The sequence below is a fragment of the Idiotropiscis lumnitzeri genome, chromosome 2 (genome assembly GCF_059441095.1).
Source record: "Idiotropiscis lumnitzeri isolate Australia: NSW breed Sydney's pygmy pipehorse chromosome 2, RoL_Ilum_1.0, whole genome shotgun sequence".
NCBI lineage: Eukaryota > Metazoa > Chordata > Actinopteri > Syngnathiformes > Syngnathidae > Idiotropiscis > Idiotropiscis lumnitzeri.
The window spans coordinates 7,982,561-7,997,557 of NC_142392.1; the positions used below are offsets into that span (position 1 = coordinate 7,982,561).

Below are 14,997 nucleotides of genomic sequence, written 5' to 3' on the forward strand. Positions count from 1 at the left end.
CTTCGCGAGTTGATGCTTTTCGGCGTAGTTAGCTTAGCTTGTTAGCTAGCTAGCCGCTAACGAAAAGAGGCACATGACTCATCGCCAAGCAGAGATCAAGTGCGGATTTTTTGGAATTATCATTTGAAAATGTGTGAAAGAACGACACCCAAGTACAAAGAGGAATTTTGTGGAATAAAAGAAGAGAACGAGCAACGTCTTCAACTGCTGGGCGAAGTTTGCAACCAGCCTCGTGTTGTGCCACTCAAAGCAGGTTTGTACACGTTTTACTCTCATTTGCTTTGTAAAGAACGACTTTCTATCGTTAAAAATATGCATCACAACATTAAGTTGTTTGGGGAAATGCGTCCAAGGTTATTGCCGTTTTATTTTTAAATACAGTGAACCCCCGGTTATCGCGGTTAATGGGGACCGAGACCACCCGCGAAAACTGAATATCCGCGAAGTCGCGTCGCACCTTCAAAAAAAAAAAACACCGTGTATATATATACTTCCCACCTATATATATATATATATATATATATATATATATATATATATATATATATATATATATATATTTTTTTTTTTTTTTTTAAGCATTTTTGAAGGTGTGCCGCTACTTTGCACCTATATATATATATATATATATATATATATAAATATATATATATATATATATATATATATATAAATATATATAGGTGCAAAGTAGCGGCACACCTTCAAAAATGCTTAAAAAAAAAAAATATATATATATATATATATATATATATATATATATATACTGGTAGAGAGAGAGAGAGTCAAATTTATGTTATAACAAAAAAACAAATTATTATTAAAACTTATTATTTTTTTATTCCCCAGCCATTATTTTTGTATTTATTCAATTACTTCTTTTTGTATTTATTTAATTACTTCAACTTTTACCTGCTGGCACGCCGTCCGGTGTGCCCTGTGAATGTTATGATCCTCCAGCAGAACTGGAGGATTGAACAGGACTCTCCAAACGCAGACCCGGGAAAAAGGGTGGTGATACAAAGATATTTATTATCACAATATAGTCAGTGTAATCAGCGCGTCTCGCAGCAGCTGACGGCATGGCGCGAGACGATCGCTGGAGGAACGCCCACACAGCTGAAAAAACAAAAACACATGACAGGTACGGATCATGACAGTGAAATGAAAGGTGGCATTCTTCATATATTTATTTATTCATTTATTCATTCATAACTGACAGCCTCGCGCTCCGCCGGTGCCCGGGCGGAAGTTGTTTCTCTTCGGCTTGACAGCCACACACGCCGGCCGGTCTCCTTCGGAGCTCACGCACGGTCCCGAACGAAGCAAAATGTCGCCCCCGATCGTGTCCGTCGCCACCAATCGTGTCCGGGGGAACCTGCTCTTCTTCGTCCACTCTCTTCTTCGTCCACTCTCCTCTTCGGCGCACGCCGGCCGTCTAACCGCTTCAGCGCCCCCTTGTGCCGCTCGGCGAAACTACAATGCTCCCGAATATTTTTTAGACCCGCGAAGCACTGAACCTGCGAAAGGTGAACCGCGAAGTAGCGGGGGTTCACTGTATTGCCTTTTACTTGCAGGTCTGCTGAGCAATTGTTTATGTCAAATGTAATGAGTGCAGAAAATTTATGCCAAAGAATAACCATTAGTGGGGGGTTAACTCCGTGTTTTTCCCAGTATAAAATTTACATTTAATATAACAAAATAACATTTTCTGGTTTTTATATTTTGTTCAATCAATTCCTTACGGAAGGAATTCCGCCTGACTCTAAAAATGTGCACACTGCCGCGAAAACGTCAATGGCGGTTGATCAATTTTAGTGAATAAAACACAAAATATTAAGTTTTTAAAAAAAAAAAATCAAGTACGTATTGGTCTTATTTATTTATGAACTTTTTACTGACTTGGTCGGGTGAGAGTCAATGAACCTCGAGTGGCCCTGCATTGTTTTGTGCACGTGTGCGTAGTTTCACCTCATCCAAACATTTAAAATACATTGAATGCATCCATCCAAGGTTGCACGGATCTCATCGGTGAACAAGCGCATGCTACAAGGAATGCATCTGCATCTTTGGCTTACTATGAGCTTAAAAAGGGAGAACGTCACAACCCCCTTTTCCACCAACAAGTCCAGGAACATTTAGTTTCTGGTAATAAAGTTCCTGTGGCCCAGGTGGTTTGCATCACCCCCACAACTCATAGTTCCTGGTAATTTATCCAAATGACAATGATGATGTATCAGTGGGAGGTCTTGTGTTACTTTGTTACTCATTACTGACACCCTATAGCTGTTAAGCGTCATTGCAGTTCCAAAATGATTCAGTGAACTCTTAAAATATTATGGTGTATCTTAGTTGAATTAGAATACATATTCCAGAAACATCTGTGACTATGTCAGGAATGAAATCGGGCATCAGCCGCAACGTGCTTCCTTTTTAAAATGCACAAGTCAAGGTAGCACGGTAGAAACAATATAAGACAGTCGCCGCATGAGGTTTGACTTGACCAAACAAAATGTGTGTTTGTCTTTTTGTGTCCTGCAGACGTCAGTGAATACGATCTCCGTTCTGTGAAAGAGGAGCCAGTCTTGACTCACATCAAAAAGGAGGAGGAGGAGGAGGAGGAGATCAACAAGTCACCACTGAACGTTGTCCCTAGAAAGACTGAAGATGAAAACAAGGATGAGAGTGAGGACAACAGAGGGGCGGAGCCTACAAGCAGCAGTTCAAGTCGTCACGTGACAACAGAAGTTGATGAAGACCACTGGGGGCCATCACAAGCACAAAATGAGGACACATTATCACACGATGATGATGATGATGGGCAAGCCAAAGGTGAAAGGGCATGTCACACTGACTCATTCACTTCAAAGCTGTCGTTAAAACCGCACACAAGAACACACAGCGGAGATAAACCTTTTTGCTGCTTGTTTTGTGGTAAAAGCTTTTCTCTAAAATCAAATTTAACAAGCCACACAAGAACACACAGTGGTGAAAAACCTTTTTCTTGCTCAGTTTGTGGAAAATGCTTCTCCCAAAAGGGAAATTTAACAGAACACACAAGAACACACACTGGAGAAAAACCTTTTTCCTGCTCAGTTTGTGGCAAAAGCTTCTCTGGAAAGTCTAATTTAAGAAAACACACAACAACACATAGTGGAGAAAAACCTTTTTCCTGCTCGGTTTGTGGCAAAAGCTTCTCTCTAAAGTCTCATTTCGTAAGGCACACAAGAATGCACAGTGAAGAAAAAACTTTTTCTTGCTCAGTTTGTGGCAAAAGCTTCTATCAAAAGTTTGATTTAACAATCCACACAAGAATGCACAGTGGAGAAAAAACTTTTTCTTGCTCAGTTTGTGGCAAAAGCTTCTATCAAAAGTTTGATTTAACAAGGCACGCAAGAACACACAGTGGAGAGAAGCCTTTTTCATGCTCAGTTTGTGGCAAAGGATTCTCTGAAAAGGGAGGTTTAACACAACACACAAGAACACACAGTGGAGAAAAAGCTTTTTCCTGCTCAGTTTGTGGTAGACGCTTCTCTGTAAAGTCAAATTTAACTTGTCACACAAGAACACACACTGGAGAAAAACCTTTTTCCTGCTCAGTTTGTGGCAAGAGGTTCTCTCGAAAGTCGCTTTTACGAAGCCACACAAGAACACACACTGGAGACAAGCCATTCAGTTGCAGCGTTTGTGCTAAAAAATTCTCCACTAAACAGGGTGCTGAGAGTCACAATTGTGCTGGTGAGAATAGCAGCGATCCTTGAAGCTTAAAAAAAATAAAACAAAAAACTGAAGGAACTGACTCTTTGTGGTAAGATGAAAATTTTGATTTTGAATAAAATATGATATATTGAATTTTGCAAAGCTTTTTTATTGACATTAAGCCAATGTGATCAGTGCCAGAAGAACCATCGTATCTGAGTGATGAGTTTTTTTTGTTTTTAAGATCAAGCATTATAAATCAAATTAATTGCCTTTGCTTGGAACAACATTTTTTAACATTATGCTTTTCAGTTGTCTTTTTAATCGTATTTAATGGAAAAGGTGTGAGAAGAAACGGTGCTTATGAAATCGGTGCCTTCCACAATCATCAATAAAATCACTTGTTCCACTTGCTCAACTGGCCTTCATTACGCTGTGAAAAGGTGAAAAACAGATGTAGAAGTTGAACCATAAAAAGAACCAGAAAGAAATGCAAATAGTCTCAGTTTCTCTTCAAGGTTTTGTCAGGAGTTGGCAACTTGATGGCGACTGGAGTCAGCGCTGGTTTTCTCGCTGTGTTTAGCTGGCTCGTATATGTATGGTCGATTGAACAAAACTCAAACTCTTCAAATATCCCCTCACATACATTTAATATTACGCTTTCTGAATAAATTTCTTTCTTTCTAGGTTGAGCTCTATAAAGCGTTTGGGGTTTATTGCTAAGCAGAATCTCACTTTGGAAAAAAACTATTGTTACGACCAGCTCTGCTAGGGAAGGAGGGAAGTAACATAAACCAAGCTGTTAAATGGTGTGGAAAGAGTTTACAATTTATTTTTAGTAAAGCAAGGAGGTAGGTTCTAAACAAAGGATCTTAATCAACCAGTATTAACAAATGAGTACAAATAACAAAAGCGAGTGTCTCAAGAATTCACAAAAGTCCAACCAAGAGACACAACGAGCGCAAGCGAGGCGAACTGAACTGTAAAGTTCCAGCCGCCCTGAGCAGCTGGACCGAGGTCCTTTTATTGGTCCCAGCTGCACAGATGGAGCTCGTTGATTGGGACGTCCACGAGCAGGAACGAAGTCCACCAACGGGGAACGAGTGGGAAATCAGGCCAGTGATGAGGCACAAGTCCATTGACTTTACAAACAAAAGGGTACAAGAGCTACTGGCATACACGAAGGGAGTGGCCTTGTAGGTGGGCCCTAGCCCAGGGCCGTAACAACTATCATTTTGTCAAATATATCAAATATTTTTGTTCATGCTATATTATGCTTTTTATACATTGGATTAGTTATATAATGAAATAGGGAAATCATAAAATTGGCAACCACATACAGACTTAATTCAATTAATAAGAAATATAGAAACATTTTCTAAATATTGAACTCATTGAGAAGAGTCCTAATCTCGAAATAAATATTGAAATATAAAAAATACTTTTGTATTAAATTAATTCAATAAGCTGACCCTGGATGAGCGGCAGAAAATGGCTGGATGGATGGAATAATTTAAATTGCATCCAAATTCAAATGAACAAATATGTTAAGAAATATTCAAGACTGAAATAAAAAGGTTTAAATTAATATTGATATAATTTTACATTAAAATAATTGAATAAATATTGTATGATTACATAAACAAGCTTAAATATAAATTGTAATAAATAAAAAAAAAGTCATGTATTTTTAAATGGCCTAATTTAGATATGGGAAGTAATTCTCTTTATGAAACTATGAAGGGACTGGAGCTCACAGAAGTGACCAGTCTTGGTTCTGAAGTTCCGATGTAACCAGATACTGCCCTGAGAGAAAATAGGCCTGAGCATTGTTTATGGTGGGGGCAATTCTCTCGCCAGGTCAGTGACCTTCCAGGGTGTGACAGTAATTTAAGGTGGTCACGAGTAGACTGGTCGTATCAACGGGGAGACGCATCTGCTCTCCCTCTGGGGGACTTTTGGAGGGAAATCCTGAAGACTAGTGGGATGGGAATTGCATATGCAACAAGGGAAAATTAGATATTCATGTCCTATTTGGGCATTCCCCATAAGAAGGGAATGTCTGAGAGGGGGCTCGCACGTTTTTGGGGAGACTTCTTTTGACATCAGCATGTGACGAGAATAAAATCTTTCTCGAACCAGTTCTTTTTCATCACCAATCCAGCCTTGCTCGGCTGCCTCTCCTGAAGGCAGCAAGGACCCACACTTCAAAGACAAAATATACGACATATTGAAAGAAAAATAATACTCAAATATTGAAATTAGTATAGAATTGAATGAATAAACAACAAAGAAATAAATACCTCCTGGAAAATATTATTTTCAACATGTGTCAACATTTTTCTTTCTTGCACATTCTTAAACAATCGTAATTTCTTTTTACTTTTACTTTTTAAGTTACTTCAGTGCATTTCACACCTGAGCCTTCAATGAAGTCCTACTTTGTCCTACGTGAATGAATCCCCATCAAAATACCATCATTTATGACACCACGGCTGGACAAATAATATACAGAAACACACTTACGCACCACTGAGTGAGTGTTGGACGATATAGCTTCTCTTGAAAGGTCCGACTTGAAAATGTCCTTGCAAGTCTATCTGCAATTAAATTCACACTTTTCCCTCCTTTGGCCATTGTGGTTTAAAAAAAAGCAAGAATATATTTGAGATTTTCGAACGGTCGCCAGTTACGACTTTTGGGTGTGTTGATTCGGCATAGCGCTGCCCCCTCCCGAGTGGGTATCCAATCACAAAACGCGTTCATCACTCTCAGCGTAAGGCCAGCGAAAAGGCTCACTGTAACCAACTCGTGATCTGATTGGCTATCGCAACCGTCTAACAAATATGAAAGCTCATTGACTTTGGGTGCGACATCTTTTCCTCCGCTTTTATCCACCGGGCGAGTAAACGCAACTATGGTTTCATGCACCACCATATGCAACACTTGCACCATTCTCATGGAAAGACTCTCCCTGCTAGATGGACGTGTCCGCCAGCTAGAGCAGAGTAATGTGGTAAGCGTAAACGTGGCGGACACGACTGTTAGCACGGGTTGTAGCCAACCTGCTAGTCTGGTTAGCATTGGCCGTAAACGGCTTGCTAATCGCGGTGAGCCTGTTAAGACACATAGCAGTTCCATTCCACCTCGGTCTCATGGCTCCCGCACCTTAGTGATAGGTGACTCCATTACCCGCAACATTAAGCTTGAAAATCCAGCCACAGTAATGTGTATTCCTGGGGCCAGAGCACCCGACATAGAAGCTAATCTTATGGAGCTAGCGCGCAAGACACCTAGACACCAGCGCAGTGCAAACAACGCTAGCTATTCAGATATAGTGATACACGTTGGCTCCAATGACACTAGGATGAAGCAATCAGAGATCACAAAGAAAAACATAGCAAGGACTTGTGATCTCGCCAGAAAGATGAGTCGTCATCGAGTAATTGTCTCTGGCCCCTTGCCTGCGAGAGGCAATGATGAGAGGTTTAGTAGATTATTCTCGCTAAATAAGTGGCTGGCTAGTTTTTGTAGTGAGCAGGGACTGCAGTTTATAGATAACTGGCCTTCTTTCTGGGGCCGACCCGACCTGCTGAGGATGGACGGCCTTCACCCTAACTGGGAAGGCGCCATCACTCTTTCTAGAAACATAGATTATTGTTTGAGCCTTCCATGACTATTCATATTAGAGCAGGTCGGGCTGCAGGCGAATAGTGAGCCTGTAAGGAAGGGTATGGAGTCTGTAAGGCTAGAGCAAACTAGCGCTATGCTAGACGTAGACAACACACATAGCTTTTCTTCTAGATCTGAGCGCTACACACCATACGCTGTTGCATCACATACTGATATAATTTCTACTGAGGTGGCAATACATGATGGGTTTAAGCATTCCTCCTCGGTCGGTTTTATTGACGACGAGCCGTTCTCTCAAAATAATAGCACTCGAAAGCTGGTAAATAACTATCGGATTCCGACCGTCAGAATTTCTCGCCGCGTTTATAGTCGCTCGAGGTACAATCCGGGACCTAGGCAAGGCAATCTCCTTAATATTATGACCAGGAGTCCTGTTGCGCGGAATAACTTAGACCTATTTTACTGAAACTCGTTTTTTTAAATATTAGATCGCCTTGTTAGTTAATGACCTTATTAGAGACCATAATCTTAACATGATTGGTCTTTGCGAGACCTGGTTAAAACCGAATCAGTTTTTACCGCTAAATGAGGCTTCGCCTCCAAACTTCGTGAGCTTGCATGTTGCGCGCCCTCAAAAGAAAGGCGGGGGTGTAGCCCTCATTTCCGAATCTAACCTAAAACTTAGTCCTCGTTTTAGCAATTCCTTTAAAACATTTGAAGTTCTCATTATGCGATCCTCAGCCGAGCTGCCATTTTATCTTGCCGTTCTTTATCGTCCACCTGGCTCTTACTCCGGCTTTTTAGATGAATTTTCTGAATTCGTAGCTGATTTAGTAACTCATGCGGATAATATACTTATTATGGGCGACTTCAACATTCATATGAATCTCCCGTCGGAACCACTTACCGTGGCGTTTCGGACAATCATTGATATGTTTGGTTTCACGCAAATAATAAATGAAGCAACGCATATAAATGGCAATACGCTAGATTTGGTATTAACCCGAGGCTTAGCATCTTCAAAAATAATTGTATTACCATATACCAGTGCTATATCTGACCATTACTTTATCAAATTTGAAGTCTTGGCTCACTGTCATCGTTCTGACCAGAATCAAAATTATAGCAGCCGCAACATTAGCTCCTCAACCATCGTTGCGTTCTCTGAGCTACTCCCTTTAGCAACTGCTTCGTTTCCTAATTATATTGGTACGATTGATGATCTCACAAACAACTTTAATGTCGCTTTGTTAAATGCGCTTGACTCCGTCGCGCCTTTAAAAACTAAAACTCGTCCAAAGAGGCTTACTCCGTGGTTTACAGAGGAAACGCGCGTACTGAAACGATCTTGTAGGAAGCTTGAGCGCAAATGGCGTGCGACCAAACTTGAGGTCTTCCGTCAGGCATGGTGCGATAGTTTACTAATATACAAAGAAGCGCTTGATCTAGCCAAAACTAATTATTATTCTAGATTAATTGTCTTACATAAAAACAACCCTAAATATTTATTTGATACCATAGCAATGCTAACGCAACAGCGACCAACCTCGGATAGCTCTTCCTATTCAGCTCACGATTTTATGCAATTTTTTACTCAGAAGATAGAATGTATTCGTGATGAGATTAAAGACACTGTTCTTAAAATTCCGTCGAATTCCGCGATAAATGGTGTTAATAGGGACATTAGGGCCGATAACTGTCCGATAACCTTATGTCAATTTAAAAAAATATCTCTTGAGAGCCTAACAAAATTGGTTAGTGCGGCAAAACCGACAACTTGTGTGCTCGATCCGCTTCCTGGCAAAATAATTAAAGAACTGTTTACGACCCTAGGACCGTCTGTTTTAAATATAATTAATCTATCGCTTACCACGGGTGTAGTACCAGCAGCTTTTAGGACCGCCGTTATCCGACCGTTACTTAAGCAACCAAACCTTGACCCAGAGAGTCTCATCAACTATAGGCCGGTTTCAAATCTTCCGTTTATTGCAAAAATTCTTGAAAAAGTCGTAGCGCAACAACTTAATGAATATATGACTGCTAATAATCAATTTGAACCTTTCCAATCGGGTTTTAGAGCCGACCACTCTACTGAGGCGGCCCTTGCTAAAGTTACTAATGATCTTCTCATAGCTATGGACGCCGACACCTCATCAATATTACTCTTACTCGATCTTAGTGCCGCTTTTGATACCGTTGATCATAAGTCAAGTCAAGTCAAGTTTATTTTATTTGTATAGCCCTTAATCACAGACAGTCTCAAAGGGCTTTACATAGCCACAATCGACATCCCCGATCTTAACATATTATTAAAACGCCTTGAAACGTGTGTTGGCATTTCAGGTTCAGCGCTTTCTTGGTTTAATTCGTATCTGTCGGAGAGGACGCACCGTGTAATTCATGGCAAAGCGACTTCGGATCTTTGTAAGATCACATGTGGAGTTCCGCAGGGATCGGTACTTGGACCTCTATTGTTTAGCATCTACATGCTACCGCTTGGTGATATTATACGGAAATATAACATTAGTTTTCATTGTTATGCTGATGATACGCAGTTATACATGCCGTTGGATATAACAAATCCGCGCGATTGCTCTAAATTAGAGGCATGCCTTGCCGAAATTAAACAATGGATGTCTTGAAATTTTTTGCGTCTTAACTCAGATAAAACCGAGATGCTGATCATTGGACCAGCGCGTCATCAAAGACACCACTCTGAGTATCGATAAATGTAATATTACCCAGAAGGATTTAACAAAAAATCTCGGTGTTATATTTGACGCAACTATGTCATTTCAAATCCACATTAAAAATATTACTCGGACTGCGATTTTTCATCTGCGTAACATTGCTAAAATTCGCCCAATTCTATCAACGTGTGACGCGGAAATCTTAATCCATGCGTTTGTTACGTCTCGCCTCGACTATTGTAAGGTTTTGCTCTCGGGTCTCCCCATGTCTAGTATTAAAAGACTAGGACGAGAAAGTTTGATCATATTACCCCGATATTAGCCAATTTGCATTGGCTTCCGGTCCTCGGAAGTTGTGATTTTAAAGTTCTGCTACTTACTTTTAAAATATTGCACGGCTTAGCACCTTCTTATCTCGTTGACCTCGTGGTACCATATGTTCTGTCCCGAAACCTTCGCTCACAAAATGCTTGTCTTTTCGTGATCCCGCGAGCCAAAAAGAAGTCCGCAGGTTCTAGAGCGTTCTCGATTCGGGCACCAATGCTTTGGAATGCACTTCCCTCAGATATTAGAGGCGCCACCTCAGTAGAAATGTTCAAAACACTATTAAAGACGCATTTATACTCTTGTGCATTTAGCTGAAATATTTGTTGGCCTGTTTACTGCCGCTTTTTTTCTTTTGTTTTCTTTTCTGCCCCCTTTTCCCCCGGCTGGGGGATTAGGTGACGGTGACCCACTAGGAAGTTTAAGGCATTGACCAACTGGGCATGCACCTGTTCCAGTGATGTCGTCTTCCTGCAGCGCGACATTTGATCAATTTATTTATATACTTTAGCATCTAATTTAATTATTTGTTGGCCTGTTTACTGCCGGTTCTTCTCTTTTCTGCCCCCTCCTTCCCCTGCTTGGGAATTAGGTGATGGGGACATGCTTTGAAGATTACGGCACTGACGAACCGAGAAGGGACCTGCTCTGCCGAAGTCGTCTTCATGCAGCGCCTTTTCTGATTTCCTTATATTTCAGCACTTCATTGAACTACTTGTTGGCCTGTTTGCTATTTCTGTTCTTTCTTTTCTGTTCCCAATTCCCCGAATTAGGTGATGGCGATTCACTTGGAAGTGGCTGTACTGAATTTACACCAACTGACCGGTACAAGATCGAAGGCTCATCTTCGGATATGCTGCCATGGATATTACGGCCCTGGATGAGGACCCACTCCACTGAAGTCATCTTCCTGCAGCACTTCTTTTGATTGACTCTCACATTATCTCATCTAACATTGAATAGCATCATTTTATGTGTCAAATGTTGCCCAGTTGGCATCCATTGCAGCCTGGTCATCCTGGAAGGGGGATTCCCCCATCTGTGGTCCCTTCTCAAGGTTTCTCACTTTTCCCCTAATGAGGTTTTGTGAGTTTTTCCCTTGCCCTCCTAGGGGTTAAGATCGGGGATGTCGATTGTGGCTATGTAAAGCCCTTTGAGACTGTCTGTGATTAAGGGCTATACAAATAAAATTGACTTGACTTGACTATTTTTGTATTTATTCAATTACTTCTTTTTGTATTTATTTAAATACTTCGACTTTTACCTGCTGGTACGCCGTCCGGTGTGCCCTGTGAATGTTATGATCCTCCAGCTCACGGGAAAAAAGGTGGTGATACAAAGATATTTATTATAATCACAATATAGTCAGTATCCATTTACAATCTAGGACTATGAGGCTATGATATATATAATACCAATCTATCGGCGGAAAGAACGTAAAGCGCTGGTGGAACACTCGCACCAGGAAAAGGGAATAACTGTAGAACGAAAAACGCTTGCAAAAGGCAAGGAATGACTAACGAAGATTGCTTACCACGGAAGGATAAGAGGAGACCAATCATCGACAGAAAAAGAGAACAGAAAACGAGCCGAGCTGTAGCTGATAACGAAATGAAAGAAAAACGCGACAACAAGAAACACTTGAACAAGATAACGATCAAAGTACGGGCGCATGAGCAAGTAGGATAACAATCCGACGCCAGGTAGTCAGTGTAGGTGGATTATATAGTGAGTGTAATCAGTGAGTGAATGGGAATCCGGTGCGGGGCTGGTGGGCGCGTCTCGCAGCAGCTGACGGCATGGCGCGGGACGATCGCTGGAGGAACGCCCACGCAGCTGAAAAAACAAAAACACACGCGGCATGACAGGCACGGATCATGACAGTGAAATGAAAGGTGGCATTCTTCATTTATTTCTTTATTCATTCATAACTGACAGCCTCGCGCTCCGCTCGTGCCCGGGCGGAAGAGGTGCTCCTCTTCGGCTTAACTGTGACGCACGCCCGCCCTCCTCCCCCGGAGCTTCCATTCGGTTAAACTTAGGGGCCGCTTGGCACCGCCCGTGCTCGGGGAAGGTGCTCCTCTACGGCTTAACTGCCACGCACGCCGGCCGGATCTCTGGTACGGTCCGAACCGCGCGAAACGTCGCCCCAAATCGTGCCCGGGGGAACGTGCTCTTCTTCGTCCACTCTCTTCTTCGTCCACTTTCTTCTTCGTCCACTCTCCTCTTCGGCGCACGCCGGCCGTCTAACCGCTTCAGCGCCCCCTCGTGCCGCTCGGCAAAACTACAATGCCCCCGAATATTTTTTAGACCCGCGAAGCACTGAACCCGCGAAAGGTGAACCGCGAAGTAGCGGGGTATTACTGTATTTGACAAAATGATAGTTTTTCCAAAGTGAGATTCTGCTTAGCAACAAACCCCAAACACTTGATAGAGCTCAACCTAGAAAGTGTTTTTAGCAAGTCAGAAATTTATTCAGAAAGTGAAATATTAAATGTATGTGAGGGGATATTCGAAGAGTTTGAGTTTTGTTCAATGGACCATACATATACGAGCCAGCCAAACACAGCGAGAAAATCAGCGCTGACTCCAGTCGCTATCAAGTTGCCAACTCCTGACATACCAAAACCTTTGAGAGAAACTGAGACTGCTTGCGTTTCTCTTTCTGGTTCTTTTTCGAGTTCAATTTCAAGTTCAGTTTTTCACCTTTTCACAGCGTAATGAAGGCCAGTTGAGCAAGTGGAACGAGTGATTTTATTGATGATTGTGGAAGTCACCGATTTCATAAGCACCGTTTCTTCTCACACCTTTTCCATTAAGTACGATTAAAAAGACAGCTGAAAAGCATAACGTTAACAAATGTTGTTCCAGGCAAAGGCAATTAATTTTATTTATAATCTTTGATGTTAACACACAAAAAAACTCATCCTCACTCAGACACATTGCTTCTTCTGGCAATGATCAGATTGGCTTTGTGTCAATAAAAAAGCTTTGCAAAATTCAATTTCATCATATTTTATTGAAAATCACATTCACATCTTACCACAAAGAGTCGGTTCCTTCAGTTTTTTTTGTCATTTTTTAAGCTTCAAGCATCGCTGCTTTTGTCACCAACACAATTGTGTCTCTCAGCACTATGTTTAGTGGAGAATGTTTGAGCACAAACGCTGCAACTGAATGGCTTGTCTCGACTGTGTGTTCTTGTATGGCTTGTTAAATTCGACTTTTGAGAGAAACTCTTGCCACAAACTGAGCATGAAAAAGGTTTTTCTCCACTGTGTGTCCTTGTGTGCATTTGTAAATGTGACTTTACAGAGAAGCGTCTACCACAAACTGAGCAGGAAAAAGGTTTTTCTCCAGTGTGCTTTCTTGTGTGGCTTATTAAACTTGCTTTTATAGAAAAGCTTTCACCACAAACCAAGCAGGAAAAGGGTTTTTCTCCAGTATGTGTTGTTGTGTGTTTTGTTAAACTTGACTTATCAGAGAAACTTTTGCCACAAACTGAGCACGAAAAGGGTTTTTCTCCACTGTATGTTTTTGTGTGGCTTGTTAACGTTGACTTGACAGAGAAGCATTTTCCACAAACTGAGCAGGAAAAAGGTTTTTCTCCACTGTGTGTTCTTGTGTGGCTTGTTAACGTTGAGTTTTGAGAGAAGCTTTTACCACAAACTGAGCAGGAAAAAGGTTTTTCTCCACTGTGAGTTCTTGTGTGGCTTGTTAACGTTGACTTTACAGAGAAGCGTCTACCACAAACTGAGCAGGAAAAAGGTTTTTCTCCAGTGTGCTTTCTTGTGTGGCTTATTAAACTTGCTTTTATAGAAAAGCTTTCACCACAAACCAAGCAGGAAAAGGGTTTTTCTCCAGTATGTGTTGTTGTGTGTTTTGTTAAACTTGACTTATCAGAGAAACTTTTGCCACAAACTGAGCACGAAAAGGGTTTTTCTCCACTGTGTGTTTTTGTGTGGCTTGTTAACGTTGACTTGACAGAGAAGCATTTTCCACAAACTGAGCAGGAAAAAGGTTTTTCTCCACTGTGTGTTCTTGTGTGGCTTGTTAACGTTGAGTTTTGAGAGAAGCTTTTACCATAAACTGAGCAGGAAAAAGGTTTTTCTCCACTGTGAGTTCTTGTGTGGCTTGTTAACGTTGACTTTACAGAGAAGCATTTTCCACAAACTAAGCAGGAAAAAGGTTTTTCTCCACTGTGTATTCTTCTGTTTTGTTAAACTTGACTTTTGAGAGAAACTCTTGCCACAAACTGAGCATGAAAAAGGTTTTTCTCCAGTGTGTGTTTTTATGTGACTTGTTAAATTTGACTTTAAAGAAAATCTTTTGCCACAAACTGAGCAGGAAACGTTTTTTTTCTCCAGTGTGTGTTTTTATGTGACTTGTTAAATTTGACTTTAAAGAAAAGCTTTTGCCACAAACTGAGCAGGAAAAGTTTTTTTCTCCACTGTGTGTTTTTATGTGACTTGTTACATTTGACTTTCCAGAAAAGCTTTTGCCACAAACTGAGCAGGAGAAAGGTTTTTCGCCACTGTGTGTTCTGTTAAACTTGCCTTTTGAGAGAAGCATTTTCCACAAACTGAGCATGAAAAAGGTTTTTCTCCAGTGTGTAATCGTGTATGTGTTTTTAAATTTGACTTTAAAGAAA

At 41.1% G+C, this 14,997-nt stretch overlaps 1 protein-coding gene and 1 pseudogene across 1 annotated transcript; one reads left to right on the forward strand and one right to left on the reverse strand.

Annotated features, from left to right (window-relative positions):
- LOC148341590 (uncharacterized) lies at positions 1–11,276 on the forward strand. The gene is made up of 3 exons (XM_088281259.1): positions 1–253; positions 2,542–2,832; positions 10,939–11,276. The coding sequence occupies exons 1-3, from the start codon at positions 130–132 to the stop codon at positions 10,956–10,958; spliced, it is 435 nt and encodes a 144-aa protein (XP_088137385.1). The 5' UTR covers positions 1–129; the 3' UTR covers positions 10,959–11,276.
- A 2,152-nt stretch (positions 11,277–13,428) lies between these two features.
- On the reverse strand, positions 13,429–14,722 carry LOC148341591 (uncharacterized; annotated as a pseudogene).
- Between the last annotated feature and the right edge of the window lie 275 nt (positions 14,723–14,997).

Bases quoted from the DNA above. Each gene is read 5' to 3' on its own strand.
- LOC148341590 (XM_088281259.1), top strand. From the start codon at position 130: ATGTGTGAAAGAACGACACCCAAGTACAAAGAGGAATTTTGTGGAATA. The intron at 254-2,541 runs GTTTGTACACGT...TGTGTCCTGCAG, and splicing joins TGTTGTGCCACTCAAAGCAG to ACGTCAGTGAATACGATCTC. The intron at 2,833-10,938 runs GTGAAAGGGCAT...CTTGGGAATTAG, and splicing joins TGATGATGGGCAAGCCAAAG to GTGATGGGGACATGCTTTGA.